This window comes from Puccinia triticina, chromosome 2A (genome assembly GCF_026914185.1).
Source record: "Puccinia triticina chromosome 2A, complete sequence".
In the NCBI taxonomy this organism is placed as follows: Eukaryota; Fungi; Basidiomycota; class Pucciniomycetes; order Pucciniales; family Pucciniaceae; genus Puccinia; species Puccinia triticina.
In genome coordinates, this window is record NC_070559.1 from 4,088,876 (window position 1) to 4,108,226 (window position 19,351).

Below are 19,351 nucleotides of genomic sequence, written 5' to 3' on the forward strand. Positions count from 1 at the left end.
GCTACGCTATCCAGGCCTGCTGAGTATGTGATTTTGAATCCCATAGTACACAAGGTTGTGGGTTCAATACCCACTTCACTCAGACCATACTTTTTGCAAGTTCAATATGTTATGAGCCCAGAGCTACCTGAGCGCTCCTTGCTTACAATAGAGACTTGATTAATTTGTGAATGCTTACTTGTAAGACCAAGCAAACCCTTATAAGCCGACATCTAGATCACGGGTTCAATACCTACGCTGATCATCTTTCCCACTCTCTCTTGGGGCCAATCCCCACTTCCCATCATGTAGCAAGGGGGGGTGTTGAGTTGTCTGTTAGTCTGCTACCATGATGTATCACCACAGTATGGAGGGCTGTTGGATTGACCCATGAGCACAACTAACCAACCACTCAGCTGGCAGCCACAAGCGTCTGTAGCCCAGTTGGTAAATGCAGCACTCTCACATGTGTCTCAGCATAGCTGAGGTTTTGAGTTTCAATCTTACCAGACACATCTTCATTTTACAGTCTCTACACGCGGCGCACCAGATAAAGAGCTGATTTCAGTGCCAAAACGGCCCTTGAGGGCTTGTTATTGCGTTATCCAAGCAATAACGTAGTGTAACAGCGTCGGAAAAAGACCCGTTACGCTATCCATATGCCACTTAAACGGCCTGTTCCTTGTAAGGTAACGGGGCGCGGTGGATAACACAGGTAGTTATGTTACGCAAATAGCACGGATAACACAACATAACGTAACTACCCACCGTTAAGCCTTCTCATGTTGTGATTCTTGAAGGTCACCCACCACAGAGTTATCAACTCTAAACCCTTCTTTAGTCTGACTCTTGCTCATCCATCAACCATCCTCCTCTGGACCTTGTTAATCCAAAATCTACTACTTCATCTTCAAAATGACAAGGCTCTCTGTGAATAATTCAACAACCTCCTTTGATTCAAAGTTGAGTCTGCCAACATGGCCTAAGAAGTCAGTGGGCTGCTCTCATTATTGACACAAAGAACCACCTTCTTCATCAACTTGGGGAAAAGTTGCTGGGAAATCTAGCTTGTGGAGAAGCAGCACTGAACTATCATCCAGAAGAAGAGCTGGCACAGATCATTTATCATCCTTGAGACAATCAATCACTCAAAAGTTACTTGTCTTTATCAGGCCACAACACTTCAGTCAGATCTCCTGCAAATCCACAGGATTCAATTCAACCCCTTTCCCTACTCAGCCCATCCTGCCCCATCCTTTGCCAATTCAACTATCTAATCTTATCCAACCACCTTCTGGCCTCATTGATTCAGTAGAAAATCAGCGGACTTGATTGTCCATCTCACTTCTGAATTTCAACAAGCTGATGATCTAGTTTAGCACCGTCAAAAACCAGGGGAGATATGTTCCCACTCCCCAGGGAGTGCCGGAGCTGAATTCAATGTGAGTTTTGGTTGGATGTGAGCCTGATGTGCATTATTAACTCATCCTTAAATGAATTGAAGTGGATGCAGAAGTGAGTCAGAATTGATTTGGGAGTCAACACAATGTTGTGTAGAATTCTTTTGTTTTCTAGGTACAACTAGAGGAAAAAATATGATGAAATGATATTTCACCCAAGTCCAACTCATCAATTGCTCCTGTTTGATGATGTTGAAGGATAGGAAAGCAAAATTGCCATTTTTGAATGTAATTCCTGTAAAAAAAATGAGTTTCTTGTAATTCACATTATATGCCCTCATGTACAAAATTAAAGTAAAAGTCAACTTGGTATTATTGGGTTTAGAATTTTGGAATGTGGTAATGTTGCAGTAAAATTATTTTCTTGGAAATGCTGTAATTAATTTGAATTTGGCTAAAAGAAATGGTGATAAACTATTGTATTGGGGTAAAAGTCTGAGGTAAGTCAAGGTTGGATTGCAGTGCCACCCCAGTTTGGCCACATATCCTGGCCTCTTCACAAAAATGATTATGTGATTTTTTTTTTTTTTTGCTTTTCAAAATCCACATGTGCACATGCAAGTGAACTTTTTTGCACTTTGCTAATAGTCACCCTAATGTATGTGCGTACATTGAGGTGGAAATATCACAGGATGGGCCTTTCACAGCCACATGAAAAGTAAAAACTTTGTGTTGAGACACCAATTGTCCCCCTGATGTACGCGAGTACATGAGGGGGACAATATGGCATACTGCGCCTTTCACATCCCCATGAAAAGGACACACTGGTCATGGAGCCAAGAAAGGCCTATATTTTGGATGAGTTCTGGATGAATTCCAGATGATTTCTGGATTATTCCTTGGCAAGTTATGGTTTATTTCAGGATGATTTCCAACTGATTTCAAGCTAACTTCCAGTCTTGTTCATACCTATTCAATATTTCTTTACCAAAGGCCTCCAGCACAGTTATGGAAAAAAGTTACGGTAAGGCACTCCCTGGGGAGTGGGAACATATCTCCCCTGGTGAAAAGGGTAACTTCTGCTGCCACTCACTGGCTTTGTCCCTTCTAGGCCCTGAGCCATGTGATATTTATGTCAGCTTTTTTTATTGATTTCATTTGGTCACTCCAATTAGGCTGTCCTGTCATGAATCATCATTTTAGAAATTTTGATAAAAGCAGAAATAAGGCAGAAGTGTTCTACAAAGTCATCTACATTCATCCTCCACACAGTTTGAAGATTGATTTGGTTAAAGCATTTATTTCTTGACTAAACAGAACATAGAAAATATGTAAATATATAATGTATAGAGTAAAACAACAATGAAACAAAACAAAACATGGGGAAATTACTTTTCATGGCAAAAATCAACATTGCTATATTATAATTCATGCCATTCAGCTTGCCCAGCTTGGGACAAATTGCACCATGTTCATGATGTCATGTTTGAATCTTCTGATGATTAAATACTGGTGAGATTCACACATTTTCCTAGACTAGAGTCAGTTGCACCATGAAAAACAATGTCTTGCTAGATGAAGCAAGGGTAACATCAGGCCAAATTCAGCCTGCCAACCATCATCTCACAAATTTGTTTGCCATCAAAATTGATTGAAACTTAAGTTTGCCTAAAAAAAAAATCATGCATGTGACTCTATGCATCTATGCTTCTGTATTGCAGCTCAACTTTAATGCCCCTAGGGGCTAGGGCTGGCAAAAGTTCCACTTTTTTTTTCCCCACAACAGAGTATTGCAGGCAGCACAAGGTGACAAAACTGAGGTCCATAACTTCATGGACACAGCTTGTGACAGATGTGTGGATCCTCAAGTTGATTGGCAAGAAAGGGGCAACTTAAACATTGTAGAAGCATAAACTATTGGACATACACATCTTGACAAGGAGCCCAACCCAATGAATGATATTTTTTTGTTGTCTGGGGCCAAAAATGTGCACCCTTCACTATCTGGGAGTACTAAGCTGCATAACCCGGTATTCAAAAGTGAACATAAGCTTCTGGCTTAGAAAAGGGGGTGAGTTAATTTTACATGGTATGTTTTACACCCGTCCGTCCATGCAAAAAATACCCATGTAAAATTGCATTTGACCATGTCCAAAACCAATTTTACATAGATTGATGGTAAACTACCCCATGTAAACACGTGCCGTGTAACACACGGCCTGCAAAACTCGCTCTGGTCGCCACCCCTGTCGGTACCATACAGCCTAATAGACAGTGCATGGAGGCGCGCTGTCAAGCCTTGCAGGTAGGTGATTCCGCCTCTCGTTTCATCTCGTTCCATCTCAGTCTCCCTCCCGCCATTTTATTACATAACATAGCGGGCCTGCTGTAGCCAGTAACCGGGAAGGCATCGGATCAGATATCCGCGTTTGATCCCCTATCCGGGGAAGACTGTAACCCGAACCCATGCCCCCGTTGTGTTGGATATGTACATATTATGTGTCCCTGCTTAGCCTTATGTGTATGTAAATAAAATAGGTACCCGATCCCAACGTGCATTCTTCAAGTCTCTATGTACACCACTTGGCCACGACAACTATCCTTCGACCCACCACCTCTCGTCTGAGTGATCCGACCGGAAAAAGACACACCCTCGGCCTTGGCTCCCACCTTGCCCTTTCTGTCATACGCCAAAAGTTGGATAACTCTTGGAGCCCAACGACTCGGACAAGGCCAAACAAACATGACTCGCCGATGCCACAACGACCCCACCTCTTTTATCAACTTTCTGGACACCACAGGTACCTCAAGACGACACCGTACCCGGAGAGCCCGCGCTAGGGAAGCCTCAAGAGAGCGAGCCGAGGAAAGCGCGTACCTCACCGAGCTTTCTATTGCTCAACAGCTCGGCCATATTGCTAGACCCACCATCCAGCAACCACACGAAAGACCCTTCAATGATCAGGAAGCCCACTTCGAGCCCCAGATTGGAAGCTACCAGGACCCAGAAATCGACGGGAACCAAGAAATCCTGCCGAGCGCTGCACACGCTGCATACTTCCGAAGCCGACGTTACGCTGAACATCGTGAACGGATGAGTCAACGGTGGAGTGAACTTGAGGAGATGGCTGCTGCAGCCTTTTTTGAGTGTCAAAAAACTTACTCCAACTGGACCACCCTTCCCAGTAACTACGACTTACCACTCAATTCTTGTAAATGTACAGCAGCTGAAATTTGTACAAGAAAGGTTGACCTCATTGATATCATTGGTAAGCCCTCAGAGTCAAAGCAATCTCAGATGGTTATTATACAGGCATACTAACATAAACTGTGCTACAGGCCGAAGTACGACCTACGTTCCATTTTGCAAATGCACATCTGATGTTGTCCGACTTATATATTATGGATACATTGCGAGCTCGCCCGACAAACCTCGGACAGCATTTTCCATCCGACTTATTCAATTTCATCACCTCCTCTGGCAATCATCCGTCCTATCAGCATCGTCTTTTGTGAAAGCTCTTTCATGCTTTTTAGATACTCGAAGCAAGTCCCCTTTGTATGCTCGCGGCCTCAAGTACAAAAAAAGAGACCTGCGAATTCCTTTTTCGTACAGCGTTGATCTGTATTCTCGGATTATCTTAATTCAAAAGACAGTCCAGGATGATGTGCTGAATTCCTCCTCAGCAGACCGTTGGGCAAGCAAGTGCTCACGGTGTTTTGGACCAAAGGAAGGGGAAATAAAGACTGACCCAAGTGAACCGGATGTGATAGTTGCATTGGATGGCAACTTCCAGCAGCGCCACTATGCCTATGCAAGTAAGGACAATCCTGATGAAGAAAAGTATCCAAAAAGCTTTGTCAGACCTTCTAAGATTGCGGCAGATGCGGTATTGTTTACTGCAACGGACTCTGCGGCTGTTGGAATTGACGTGAGCCAAAATTGAAGATCAATAAGCTTGATATATGATACAAGTTCAATAGCTGAGTGTTATACTTAAAATTTGCCGAAATGCAGCCACCCTGCTCAGACACTCATAAGGCTGCCAATGACACACGAAATGAAACAACATGGGAAAAGTGTGATGACAATGGTCTTTTTGCGAGTACCTGCCGCCACGATATTCCCCTGCTCTTTGTGAACATATTTAAAACTGGCGAAAAGTAAGCTTGCATCAAGCATCTTACAATACACACACAATGGTCATGACTCTGACGGCCTTTGATCAGGCTGTATTATCCAATTTCAATTATCCAACACCTCCTGGATGAGTTTCCTCAAGATCAGATTGGGATTCTCTATGACCTTGGTTGCCATTTGGAGGCCCACATTCGGAAGGTATGTGCTCACCATAATCTTGGAGGTTAAAGAATTAAATAGAAACTGATATGTGATTTTGTTTCTTTTTACTACTCAAAAAAACTGACAACAAAGCGACATTTGATGTCTGACCGGGTAGATGACATTTCATTTGGCACATCGGTCTTTCATGCGTATGTGCATGAATGGTCATGCCAGGTCAAGTATAACCCACGTCTCAATAATGGGTGGGGTCTCTCTGATGGTGAAGGCCTTGAGCGGTTATGGTTGTTTTTATCGCCGTTGATATCCACTCTCCGTGTCTCCACTTGACTACATCGCCTCCTCTCCCTGCATTCTCGCGCCGAGTACTTCTCCAATTACTTAAACGAGATGGCAGGTGAGTACTTCCATCAGGATTGTTTTGATTTATTATGTTGGTGATTGTAAAACTCACTCCAAACCCTGTGCCGCTTTGGGATAGCCTACTGGCTATCACAAAAATTAGAACATTCAAAAGGTGTTGCTGACACCGCTTGATTGGCACTTGCAAAGCTCCATCAAACACCAAATGCCGCCACCCCTGGACAGAATTATAGCGACCAATTTTTTGAAGAACAGTGGCAGGAGGAAAAATCATACCATCTCAATGCGGACACAACTGAACGGCATCAAGTTGAACTTGGCCATCTTCTCTGCCTGGAGGAGGAACTGAACAGTGCATGGTGAGATTTTGTGTTTAAATATTGCTAGCTACGGTCTGCACTCTCTGACAATCCTACTAGGAGTACTGTCCCCATGACACCTGACCAGGTGATTGTTTGAATAAACACACTTTCCACGGTACAAAGAAAGCTTGCAGCACAAAGAGAAATTGTGGGTAACACTGGTGTGGCCGATGGCTTGTCAGGTTGGTTGACCAGATACCTGGCTAAATATTAGATTACTGATTGTTCCATCCAAATCGATGTTCTCAATCAATGCAGTTGAGCAACAGGATCAATTGAAGATGATCTGGTATCTGAAAACTGAGTTGCGCAAGTCTTTTTTGGCGCTTGTGGAAGAAAAGCAGCCGCTGCTGCGAGTTTGTCGTGCTGGTGATAGTTCAACACTTGGTGAGCATTGTTTTCTTTTGGCCAAGGAATGAATGGTTGGGGCCCATCTGACCCTATCCTTTTTAATGACTAAAAAAATAGGAACTCGTGGGCAGCAAAAGCTACAAGAAGCACTTCGCAAACGGGCCGGAAAACTTTGCACTGTCCTTGAAAAATACAACAGTCACATTGAAGCATTCCTTGTCAGCAATCCCAACCGGCCCGCCCCACCTATAATAGAGTATTGTGAACTACTTGGATTGCAGCCCGAGGATAATTTCTGGAACGATGGCCTTTTCACCAATGCCCACGAGCCATGGGCAGTTGACCCCCTCACCCAGCAAGGAATACGGCATCTAGAATCCTATAAGCGAGCGGTGGAGGAAAAACGGTGTCTTGGGTGGGAAGTCCGTCGAGCAATGCGATGGGCAACAAAACAAAACGATGATCATCTAGAGATTTTACTAGCGCTCTTTGAGTTAAGTCGCAATCCTCAAGAGGAAGTCCCCACTGCTTTGCAGCCACTATTACGGCACCAATATCTTGACCATCAGTCCTTAGAATCGAAAATCAAGTCCTCCTTAGTTGTACTTCATTTGGGATTGATTCGTATCTGCAATTTGCAGCTTGACTGGAATCGGCATATTATTGGAGTGATTGAGGGAACAGAGGCACAAGCTGGCGATACAATACTCGTGACGAAGTGGATTTCTCAAGTTGAACGGATCAAATATGCAACGACAAAAGGTTTGCTTTCCCAAATTCCAGGCGAGCTCAACAAAGCAGCGGTCCGATTCCTTGCAGGCTTTGAAGTAATCAATCATCCGACAGATCCTTCAGCAAGCAGTTCGAATCAAAACAACTCAGTTCCTCCTACCACCCCAGAGGGTGACATCAATCCACGCAACGAACCTTCTCCCAGTGGCAGAGTTACCGCGGAATCACAAGAATCCAATGGACTGGCTGAAAGAAATGATCTAGAAGACCAATCTGACGAAGATGCTGAAGGAGAGGAGGATACATACCTTGAAGACATGGAGGGTATTCTGGCGGAGACCATGCAGGCTGACCTTGAGCAAGAACATGGAGTCCGGATAGGCCAGGATCATTTTGTGGATCAAATGATGAATTAACAATTTTTTCACTTGAATTAAGATCTGAATCATTGTTGTTTATTACACTATTTATACATAACTTGGAAATGAAATGAGTAAATTTGCTGCAAGGATTGAAGATAAGAGATTGATTCCTATCCTGATGCTTTGAAAGCTTTTAATCCAATTTGAGTCCAAAGGGAAAAATAATTTTTTAACAATGATTATTTGTCACTTTTGAATGACTTCATTTTATGATCAGGAAATCAAAATAAATGTGTATGCCTGTATAAGACCTTAGTAAGCAGATGTGTATCTGGGGTGGCTGTGGGTCAAAAATTTGAAAATTTGAGTGACCCCATTTGATCAAAATAAATTCAGGATATAGAAGTGTGCTTGTTAAATTACTATTTGTGCACACCCATAGTGTTTGATATTGTTGGTCAAATGGGGTCATTCAAAAGTGACCAACAATTTCTTTCAGGATGAGAAATATTATTACCCACTCTTGTATTACCTACTTTGGCTAGGAGGCTCCAAAGATACATATATATTGCTTACTAAAGTGTTATATGTGCACACATATGACTTTGGATGTTGTTGGTCAAATGAGGTGGTTCAAAAGTGACCAATCACATTTTTCAACCTAAATAATATTACTCACTTTTTCACAACCTCATTTTGCCAACAGCCACCAAAGATATATATATACCTACCAAAGTATTATATGTGCAAACACATAATTTTTGATGTTGTTGGAGTTCATTCAGAAATGAAAACTTGTAATTTTAGTCTGAAACATGTTGTTGGTCATGGTTGAATTACCATGACCAACAACATGAATATATCTATAGATCTATGGCTTCCCCCATCAATTTTATACTTTCTGTGCTGTTGATTCAGACGCAAATCATGCTTGAATCCTTTTCCAACAACTCTGATTTATATAAGATAACACTCAATATTGGAGTAGTTTGAAGATTTGAGGCTACCATGTTGTTTCTACTACAAAAATATTCATGGCACTGTGCCTGTCATTTTTTATTGATTAATCTTAGTAACTTTTCTGCAGATGCTTGATGGTGTAGGATGTTTCTAGTATTATTGAGAACTCTTTGCACCAATCATAAAACTGATTCACTCAGCCACAACTCAAATTCTGAATTTCCAAATGATATTATCATTGTAGCAAATCATGGAACATGGGCTTTTCAATCCATCTATAAACCAAGTGTCCTGTCTGAAGTGTTGAAGGTGTAATCCCTGTAGAAGGGAACATGGCCAGCAGTGATCTAACTGCTGAGACCCATGCTGCCAAGTATGCTCAGCTCTCTGCTGCCAATTATGCTCAGCTTCCTGCTGCAGCTGCTTATCACAGTGCAGAAAGTAATAAGAAAAGAAATGCTCCAGAGGACTGGAGCATTCCTGCAAGGAGGAGAAAAGTATAGGTACTTTTCTCTCCCATACTTTTGACAATGACTTTTCATTGAGAAAGTACGCTGAGAATCAATCTCTCAGCAGCATTTGTTTACTATAAATACTGGGCTCTCTTTGCCCCTCTTCACATTCATTCATACTCATACTCTCATTCTCACTCACACTCTCACACTTGCTCTCACTCACACACATCCACTTTTATCTTGATCTCATCATATATACAACCATAGCCCTGTCTGGTAGCCTTTGCTCAAACAGATAGAAAATAGAATTATTATTGCAAATTTCATACCACAAACTCTACAAACTTTACATGAAGAACTTTTCCTTGTGGAACATTTAATCATGGCATCTTGTTTTGACTTTTCATGAAATTTTGTGCCAAACATGGAGTATTTCAGTGCATTAAATTTAAAACAACATGTTGCTGCTAAGTTTGGGTTAAAAATAAATTTTTAACAAAGATTTAAATGCCCCCTGCCATCCCCATGGGCTGCAGGATATGTATATTCCACAGTACTAGTAGGTTGCGGTTTCCGTGTGACAAACCACGGGCAGGGAGCAAAACGTGTGCGTGCGTGTCCAGTGGAGTCCGACCAATCATAGCGTGCCACCAGCCAGGCCCTCCGCAAACCACAGGTTACATGTTGCGTGAAATCCGTGTACCCATCCAACTCAGCTGCTCCCAGCGCCCGTGGCCACGTCAGCACCCGCAACACTCCGAGCTCAGCGAACCAGGGACCGCACACATCCGACATCGATCGTCAAGAGCCCCTTGTCCCCCACTACCCTGATCGTTCGCACGGGTTAAGTCTGACGACCATCAGGGTACAAGAGGGACTCGTGTGGTTCTTTTCGTCCGCCTTCGACCAAACCGTCTCCGCCAACCAGAAATCCAACAGGGTCTTGTCGCGAACCGCCTACAGAACAACCGGCCCGATTGAGTCTGACTCGAGCAGCTGCAGCAGGCTATAAGTTGATCGGGTTTTTTGGTACCTTTGGATCCCGATGTTCGGTCTCATTTCATCAGAAGAGGAGAAAAAAAAACAGCTGACACATCTGATTCGGTATGGTTTTGTTTTGCAGGCCCGGGCCACTGAGTCACCCGAGTAGATTCCCAAGTTGAGTGTACAATTTGGGTGCTGGCAAGATGTGATGAACGAGAAAACTGACCCATTGACACCTTTGATGTAGACCCGATTGCAGTAGATGAGCACTTGGGCGCGGCTGTACTAATCCGAGCAATCTGAATACATTATAAAGCGAGGAAAGTGGGATTGGGACAGACCGAAATTCTGGATGGTGATGTTTTCTGGGGAAGAGTGGTAAGCGACGGCGCGGGCGAGTTCCTGATAGAGATTAGGGAAGAGGGCCAAGCACTGATCCTTGCCGATCATGTTCTACATTGCAGGGCCGAAGTCGAGGCCGGAGTCAGGCTGGTAAGGTTTTTGGAGAGTGTTTCTCTAGACATAGCTTGGAGGAGAGCAGGCCGGGCAGGGTGGCATTCAGGGCGCTAGAAATGATGTTACAGACCTGCGAGACAACATTTGTCAGCTAGTTCGTGTGCCACAGCAAATGGGGATCGTTCAGGTTCCGAAACAACTGTGGCTCGATCACTAGGACTCCCAATCGATATGTACAGTGAACAGAGCCTCACAAACAGTCTTTCCAGCGACTCTGGCCCTTCAACTTAGACGTGTGGAGCGGATTGAAGCGCAGCAGTAGCACCGGTCGTTCTGCCATTCTTTTTTTTTGTAAAAGCACAAAAAGTCTGAATGGTTAATGTATACTGAAGATCTCGATGAGATCGGTGGGCCGGCTGGTGGCCGGAAAGTCCGAGAGAATGGAGCGGGAAAGCCTCACCAAAATGGCCAGGCCAAGCAGTTGGCTGAGGAGATTTCCACCTCATCAAACTGCCGAAGCAGCTCTCTTCAGCTACATCCAATACGCATATTGGTGGGCTTCTCTGGAAGACTGGCAGTCTGGTTCAGATCTCTTGCACTTTTTAAAGTGCCGATGGCTCAGACGGACTGTCACGAAGGGAACAAAGTCCCACCCTACTTCCTGAACAAAAAGCACACAACGCAAAAGCTTCCCTGTCTTTCAAGCAGTACTTTTGGGTGCAATAAGTTAATTCAACATGTTTTTCAAACCATATGTTGAGTGTTGAGGCTATGTAGACACAAAATAGAGCAAGCAGTATAGTAATTTGGTGCATTTTATTTTGAGGAATCAAGTCGAGTGCACACAACCTGTGAAAAATATGAATTGAAGAGGAATCGGCAGGTCAACAAGTAAACAGTCACAGCAAAGGGCATGATAGGGTAGCAAGATGGACAACCACAATAAAGAGTTAGTTATCAGTCAGCTATGTATTACGATTGTCACAACTGTTCAAGAAAGCGGCAAGGAACGCAAAGGGGAGGGTGATTGGACAGAAGAAGGGGGAGTTGCTCCATAAAACTCGTGTGCGGTGACGCCATCAGGTATGGATGGGTCATACACAAGATCAATCAGTTTTTTGTCAAGATCAAGATGTATAATAGCTTTGGGAGTCGCAAGCAGATCCCGACTCGGTTTTTTGAGCCAATCAGCCTGAGTCATTGCTCCTGGTAGAAGCTGAATTTTATACTTGATCTTGGCAAGTTTCCAGTCGGTATTAGTCCAGGGCCATTGGAGCATGATACCATCCGTCTTCTCAGCTGTTGCGCACCATGAGAATAAGTTTGAGTGAGCTCGAAGTCATACATAGGGGAGATCACACAAAACTTTGATGCTTACAACTAAGTCGGACATACGCCTGGTAACAGAGACCGGCCGGGACTTGGGTTTACCTAAGTATCTGTGTTAGCCGAGCCAACAATTGAAAGGGAAGTGAAAACAGCAATGAGCAAGGGATTAGTGGACTCGCCTCGTTTGGATAAAGCTAACTGGGCAATTTCAGCAACTTCATAGCCAGTCAAGTATGACTGCATGCGAGCCGGATAGTGCTTCGTTCCATCAAGATTAGCCGCCGAGGCAAGAAATTTGGTTGCACCGTGGGTGGCTTTACCAAATTGGAAGGAGTGCGCCGCAAGGTGTCGAGAGACAGCAAACATGATCATCTCACAGTTTGAAGTCTTGGCAATGTGAGCTGCCTGCCCAGGAAAAGAATCAGACAACCGTCAATCGTAGCATAAGATTTGGGAATCTGACAGACCAACCTTGCTCATGCAATCGTCCATGAAGTTCTGGACCGTGTTGGCAGCCCGCTTTAAGGAAGTCATCTTACAAGTCCCGGGCTCCTCGGACTCTTCCTCGTCATCATCTGTCTCGTAATCACTGTCCCGATCGCTGTCTGATTCACCGGCAGGCTGAGTATCTACATTTGGCTGTGTTCGCGGTTTTCCGTTTTGATAGGCAGCCTTTTCCTCAGGGGATAGTTTATTCCACAACCCGGACACGTCTGTCATAGCACCTTTGTGCTTCACCCCCTTTCGAGCTGTGAAAGCAAACAATGAAAAATAGCTTAGTAGGTTTCTGTTTGAGGTTACACAATGCAGTCAATGACTTACGCCCACGGAATACCCCCCGGGCAGACTTGGTTGTCATAAAGTGATTGAATCGGGTCGGCTTCTTGACTGCTATACGTTTGCCCCTATTTCAACCAACAGTGAGGGGTGTCAGAAATTCATTAAGTCATTCGAGGATTACAACAGCAAAAAAAACATACAGATATTCATCCACCATGGGAACTGAAACACCTCTTTCAATCGCTTGGATACATAACTCCCAGCGCTGCTGATGATAGAAATCAGCAAAGTGAGCCCTGTCTGCATTGGACATTGCTTTCTTCGAGTATTTTCTTGCATCAATGGCTAACTGGGCCTCCGTAAGCTTCATGAGCTCTTCATGGGAACGTGGCTCAGGCATAGGTCGGTTGCTTTCTTGGAGTTTCTGCTTCTTACGCGACTGGCGTTGGTTGAGGGATGCAAGAGGTCCTGCGGCGGAAGCAGGAGGGGGTATTTGGTTACCGGTGGTGCTGGTGAGTGGGTGAAGACTGTGAGGTGTGCCCGCTGAGCTACTAATATTAGATGATACGACACGTAGAGCTCGCTTGGCCCGAGGGTTTCGAGGTTTAGTCATATGAACTTGAGGGGAAGAACTGGCAGTAGAGGGGATACTAGGTGACAAGTGGGACTGATGGGTGGAGCGACTAAAAGAATTGTTGGCTGGAGTGGAGCCATACTGAGGCAAGTGGTCAAGCGACAAACGACCATTATTGGATGAAATGTAAACAGAAGGAGATGGAGCAAGCTGATCAATCAAATTGGAAGGAGTAGTTTGGTTTTGTGTATACGGATTGCCGGTTGGGGTAAACAATGGGTGGTTTTGGTTGGGTAAAGCACGGTATTGGGACAAGTTGTGAGGACTTGATTGATCATACGAGTAAGAGGAATTAACTAAAGGCCTTTGAGGAGTTGGGGATCATTGGTGACGTATGTATGGGTGAAAGCCACGAGGGAAACTGGCCGCTGAGCTGCTCAAATGAGAACGATGGATATTAGTATGATCATTTCTATTTTGGGAGCCATTCTGACGGGAGTGAGCACTACTACTATTTTCAAAGCCGCTATAGTTGGCGGGAGTGTGGTGAGAAGCCATGTTGATGTTGTCGGATTGAGCGTTTGGAAGGATTGATGGGGTATAGAAGTTGTGTTGGAGTCGGATGGGACCACGGGCGGTGCGGGGCCGGAGGCCCGCGCGCTGAGGACGGGGTGTGATTTATGGAAGCACACAAAGTGCATGCAGAAGTGGTTGCTGTGACAGCTGCGGCGGTGCCGCAAAGTATGACAGCTAGACAGGTTAAGTACATGTAAATTTTTACATATAAAATGGCGGGAGGGAGACTGAGATAGAACGAGATGAAACGAGAGGCGGAATCACCTACCTGCAAGGCTTGACAGCGCGCCTCCATGCACTGTCTATTAGGCTGTATGGTACCGACAGGGGTGCTGGTCGCGCTGAGGCCATACTTGTTATGGCCTGGTGTATACCTCTCTGGGGGAGAGTTGATGCCCGCTATGATCGTGTAGTCGGGTGGTACCTTTTCTTCCTTCCCCGGGGTTTTTACAGGTTATGAGCCCAGCGTTACCTCTGTTGCGTGTTCAATTCCCATTGCCTGCATCTCGCACATGTCACATCTCCCCAGCTTGTAACCCTCACATATCATGACATAACTGTGTTAGCTACTCCTAGTCTTATATATAAGCATATTATTGATTATTGATTTAGGAGTGTGGTTGCCTTAAAATAGTTCCACGGTTCATGGGTGCCAAAAGTCCCATTTTAAGATAAATCATAGTATAGTCTTTAAAAAAATAGCATTAGTATAGTAGCCAGTATGCGTGAAAGTTGACAGTTAACAAGTCTGTCGGGGAGTAACACTTAGATTTGTATGTAGTTTCACACCAGTCCATTTGGTGTCCAATCCAATATCACCTCTGTTATCAGTGATATTGGCTTGCGGGGGAGTGTTATGGCCTGGTGTATACCTCTCCGGGGGAGAGTTGATGCCCGCTACGATCGTGTAGTCGGGTGGTACCTTTTCTTCCTTCCCCGGGGTTTTTACAATACTTTCACAGCCTGAGAGTTTACATGCCCTGTAAGGAGGCATGTAAATCCGCCAAAGCCTGCAGGATAAATTAATTTTACATACTATGCCTTACATCCCCCAGCATCCTCAACGTCTGGATCATCATGCCCATGCACACCCAGGATCAGGATATCGAGTCATCAACCAACTACCCCTCCCTCCGAATGTGGCAGCACAGTCTCACTGACACCGCCAACCGCCCGCGCATCACCCCCTTTGAGCTATGGATCACACCAGCCGCCGCCGCCGCCGCCGCCAACCTCTCATCGCCATGGGCCCCCTCAAGAATGCACCTCTTTCAACATGGTCGCTCACCATCCCCTCTCCCTCACGGCCAAACCTCCATTCCATCATATCTCAATCCACTACCCCCCCTTCCCCCCACCCTTGCTTCACAATCCCTCATTAATCCTACAAGCTATGGCCCGTAAAGCACGCATCAAGCAGGAACCCGTTCCGCTTTCAACCAACCCGCTGCAAGATCCTGCCTCACCGCCGCCACGAGACCCTGTCCCACCGCCGCCACAAGATCCCGTCCTACCAACGATGTCCAATCTTCCAAGATGACACCTGTGTCTCTCAATCCGGGGAGACGGCCGATACAATTCTAGCGATGCGCTACTGCCTCGAGCGGGGCGCGTTGGATGTGGGAGTGGTCGACGTGGTGGGCTCAACAATTTCGCGCAAGACGCATTGCGGGCTCCACATCAACGCCGGCCCGGAGATTGGAGTGGCGTCGACCAAGGCCTACACCTCCCAGTACATTGCCTTGGTCATGATGAGCATCCAGCTCTCTGTCCTTCTTTAGTTTTTTTTCTATGATAGCGCTGATTGTAACTGTTGAGCAGGCATTCCGAAGGTATCTTGCCCGGAGAATTGAAGCATGGCCCATTGGCTCTGATTGACGAGAAGTAAGCCATTGAACAGAACGCTCAGGCAAGAAGATGGGAGAGACTGACTTTGCACCATTTCCTGCTGTCCCCGAAAGCATGCCGGTGCTCCTGATCATGACCAAGGACTCTCTCTACCCGAAGGTCCCATTGGCACTCCAACAACTCACCACCCGCAAAGGCTCGCCGATTGTGATCGCCAACAAGGGCGACACCGGCTTGATTGCCGCCGACTCCACCCGGATCTTGCGAGTTCCCCAAACAGTGGACTACTTACAGGGCCTCTTAGACTTGACCATCATTCCAATGCAGTTGCTCAGCTACCGCATCACTATGTACATGCCCTATTTCTCTTGTTCTTTCCACTCCCCCCGCAACGATCTGCTTCTCTTTTTGCGCGGCGCTTCAAAGCTTGAGAGGTGTCGACGTCGACTTCCGTAAGCTTCTCTTCCCCTCAATAAGAGTTCCGTTCTTTTTTTTCAGATTGCTTACCTGCCTCTCTTCCCCATTAGCCCAAAACTTGGTCAAGAGTATTACTGTCAAATAGAGCAGCCAATCAGCCAAAAATAATAACACTGCGAGAAATTTGTGTTTTTACAACCGAATAAAAAAGAGAAAACAGCACTGAAACTTCATCAACGACCCGCAGGAAGAATCAAAGGAAGCCGGTGAAGTGATTGGCTTGTTGTTGTGTTTTATTTTCTTATTTTCTGCCACAAGTAAGTGGCTTGTTGCGGTGTTTTTCTTTATATTCTGCTGCAAGTCCATATTTTTCTTGTCCTGTAAACTCGTAGTGTTATGCAAGGGGGCAAAATGTAAGCAACTTGGGCCAATTTTTCCCACTTGTGCTTTATTTCATAAGCTTCTGAAGTACAATGTTTTTGTGCACCGTGTAAAATTGAATGTTGAGTGTAATCTTGTTAATTTTACATTGGATTCTTTTACATTGTTTGTGAGGTGTAAGGCTGGTGGGGGTAATTATAATTGTCTGGTTCTGATTTGCAAGATTTACATGGTGAAAATTTACATTGGCATGAGAATGTAAAGAAAAGCATGTAATTTCCTCCCTTGCGTGCCCTCAGGTGCACTTTTACATGGCATGCTTTACATTTCATCTTTAACGTGGTGGCTATTTTGGTTGTATACATGTAAAATTGGTTCACGGGCTTGGTATGTGCAATTTTACATAAATGGGATTTTACATTGCACATGCAATGTAAAACATACAATGTAAAAATCAACATCCCCTTAGAAAAGCTGACTTGATTTCCGTAACTAAAACCCATAACACCTTTTCATTATATTAATCCACTGGTCTCTCAAAGTTGCAAGGCTTCACAGCCCAGCACATTTCTGTATGTAACCGTAGTCTGTGCCTCTTACATTCATAGGTATGATGGTGCGGAGTTACATCGCCTGCTCCCCCCATCCACCATGAGTTATATTTGACGCAGCACAAAAAGACCAGTATTGTTATTTCCCGAGATTCCAAAGCCGTGTAAAACCGTCTGCAGATGCTGTAATGAAACAATTTGTTTTCGGGTGGCATTCGACCCAAGTGATATGCTTTTGATGGGCATCAAAGCTCATCCTTTCGTTTCTCTTTCCCTGGAGACGGTTACGTTTGAAAATGCAATTCATTAGATCTAATGACGAGGTAGGAAAGATAGCCAAAGATAATTGGACTGACACTCTCAAGGTCCCATGCCCACAGTAGCCCATCTTCATCACCCGCAAGCACTTGGGCTTCATCATAGCTCATACTTATGTGACTTCGATAATTTAAAACTCGATGACCGGTAAACTTTTGCAGCATTTCCCCTCTTTCACGGTCCATCAGTCGGATCGTCGAGTTCAGCGTAGACACGGCCATTGTTTTCGCGTCGTTCAGCAGGTGAATTGATGTTACAGGATCTTCATACATTCAGTAAAAAAGTCAGTATTTGATAGCATTTTCTTTTTGTTGAAAAAAATAAAGTACTGCCTGCCTCACGTTTGTCGAACGCAAGGGATAAAACAAAAAAGGGAATAACCTTCAAAATAATCTTCCATCACTTGCCCCATTCTGACGTCGTATGAGCGAACATAGCCATCCACCGAGCCAGTAATGAATTCGCTACCGGATACAATTATCGAAGTGATCGAGTCCTTGGCATCTTGAAAAATTTGAATTGGATGGCGCTGTTGAGATTTGATATCCCAAACCCTTATGGAGGCATCAAAACTTCCTGTCAACTCGATATTCAAAATCAGAAAAGCCTCAAGACCAGTTTCACGTATCAAAAGTTCAGGTGACTCTGATACTAACCACTGATGAGCAAGTTACCATCGAAACTGAAAGCACATGCATTTATTAGGCCGGTGTGTCCACTAAAGCGTCTCAATATGGCGCCGGTTGATACGTCCCAATAGAAGACCGAACGGTCTCCACCAACACTTCCAAGGAATGAATTATTTGGGGAGCTATCTACAAACAGAGATGCACTTTCAGTTTCACTCTGTGTCTGGTGGAAATGTAGTGCCTACGAAACCCGGTCTCTACTTACACTGCAATTCCTAATATCTCATACCCATGCCCGCTGTAGTCTTTGATGAAGTTTCCAGTCTTGGCATTCCAGAGTCGAATCGTCCGATCCTGCCCCCCGGTTAGCACATACTGAGCCCCATGATTGAATGTTGCAACGTGGACGATCCCTTTGTGTTCCAACTGACATTGCAAAGCCGGAGAGGTGTGGGTTGCCTTACTGTCCATGTGTGCGAAGTATGCCAGTCCCGACTCCCGAGAGATGATGGGTTGCACAAACTTCGGGCCAGCCCAGCTCAAGTTGTCGATCGGGAAATCGGGGAGCGGGGAATCCCGCGGATTTATCCGGTCTCGGTGGCGGTATGTACATATTTAGGACGGTTCACATAGGGATTTTTTAACCCTGCTGATGTTATAAATCAGCCAGCCTTCCCAGCCAAATTGGCTGGGACCGTGGGATAAACTTTATTTTGGTCTTGCTGATTTTGGCCCTACGTGAACCGTCCTATTATACCAAAATTACGGCAGACATGGGCACTTTCTGGACTTCCTGTTAATCTGGGAGCTCAGATTTTTCCAGGTTTTTGCAAGGAAATCCTGGAAAATCTGAGCTCAATTTTCCCAAATCCTAGATCTGCCTAGACTTCCCTGTGAAATCTGAGAAAATCTGGGTTTCCAGACTGGTGGGAAGTCCTCCAATCTTGACATAAACTTGCAGCCCTCAAAATGCAAAAGCGCAGCGGCTTTCTGCTACAAAAAAGTGTAGCGCACAGTCCAAAATTTGCTGTGCTTTCCGCTTTGCTGCGCTGCTTGTAGTTCAGCTGTTTCAGCCTTGCTTGAATCTACATTTTAGTGCCTTGAATTATATGAAGATAATTCGGTGCTGTAAATCAGCACTAAGACTAGTTATTCAAGCTGTATGTCATTTTATTTTGAATGAGCTCACATGTGATTCATATGTGCAATTGTTTCTTGGATGTGTTTGAATGTTTAGATAG

The 19,351-nt window shown here is 44.8% G+C and overlaps 4 protein-coding genes across 4 annotated transcripts; 2 read left to right on the forward strand and 2 right to left on the reverse strand.

Annotated features, from left to right (window-relative positions):
* Positions 1-4,122: 4,122 nt before the first annotated feature.
* PtA15_2A417 (uncharacterized protein) lies at positions 4,123-10,279 on the forward strand (the record flags this gene model as incomplete). The annotated part of the gene is made up of 3 exons (XM_053166437.1): positions 4,123-4,564; positions 7,542-7,861; positions 9,911-10,279. The coding sequence occupies 3 exons, from the start codon at positions 4,123-4,125 to the stop codon at positions 10,277-10,279; spliced, it is 1,131 nt and encodes a 376-aa protein (XP_053017659.1).
* Positions 10,280-11,904: 1,625 nt separating this feature from the next.
* Positions 11,905-13,429, reverse strand: PtA15_2A418 (uncharacterized protein; the record flags this gene model as incomplete). The annotated part of the gene is made up of 6 exons (XM_053166438.1): positions 11,905-12,006; positions 12,086-12,138; positions 12,216-12,441; positions 12,508-12,785; positions 12,859-12,941; positions 13,017-13,429. The coding sequence occupies 6 exons, from the start codon at positions 13,427-13,429 to the stop codon at positions 11,905-11,907; spliced, it is 1,155 nt and encodes a 384-aa protein (XP_053017660.1).
* A 2,123-nt stretch (positions 13,430-15,552) lies between these two features.
* On the forward strand, positions 15,553-16,376 carry PtA15_2A419 (uncharacterized protein; the record flags this gene model as incomplete). The annotated part of the gene is made up of 5 exons (XM_053166439.1): positions 15,553-15,698; positions 15,788-15,850; positions 15,928-16,164; positions 16,241-16,266; positions 16,342-16,376. 5 exons carry the CDS (start codon positions 15,553-15,555, stop codon positions 16,374-16,376), a joined length of 507 nt encoding a protein of 168 aa, XP_053017661.1.
* A 926-nt stretch (positions 16,377-17,302) lies between these two features.
* On the reverse strand, positions 17,303-18,581 carry PtA15_2A420 (uncharacterized protein; the record flags this gene model as incomplete). Its single annotated transcript, XM_053166441.1, has 5 exons — positions 17,303-17,437; positions 17,520-17,743; positions 17,863-18,057; positions 18,138-18,292; positions 18,376-18,581. The coding sequence occupies 5 exons, from the start codon at positions 18,579-18,581 to the stop codon at positions 17,303-17,305; spliced, it is 915 nt and encodes a 304-aa protein (XP_053017662.1).
* Between the last annotated feature and the right edge of the window lie 770 nt (positions 18,582-19,351).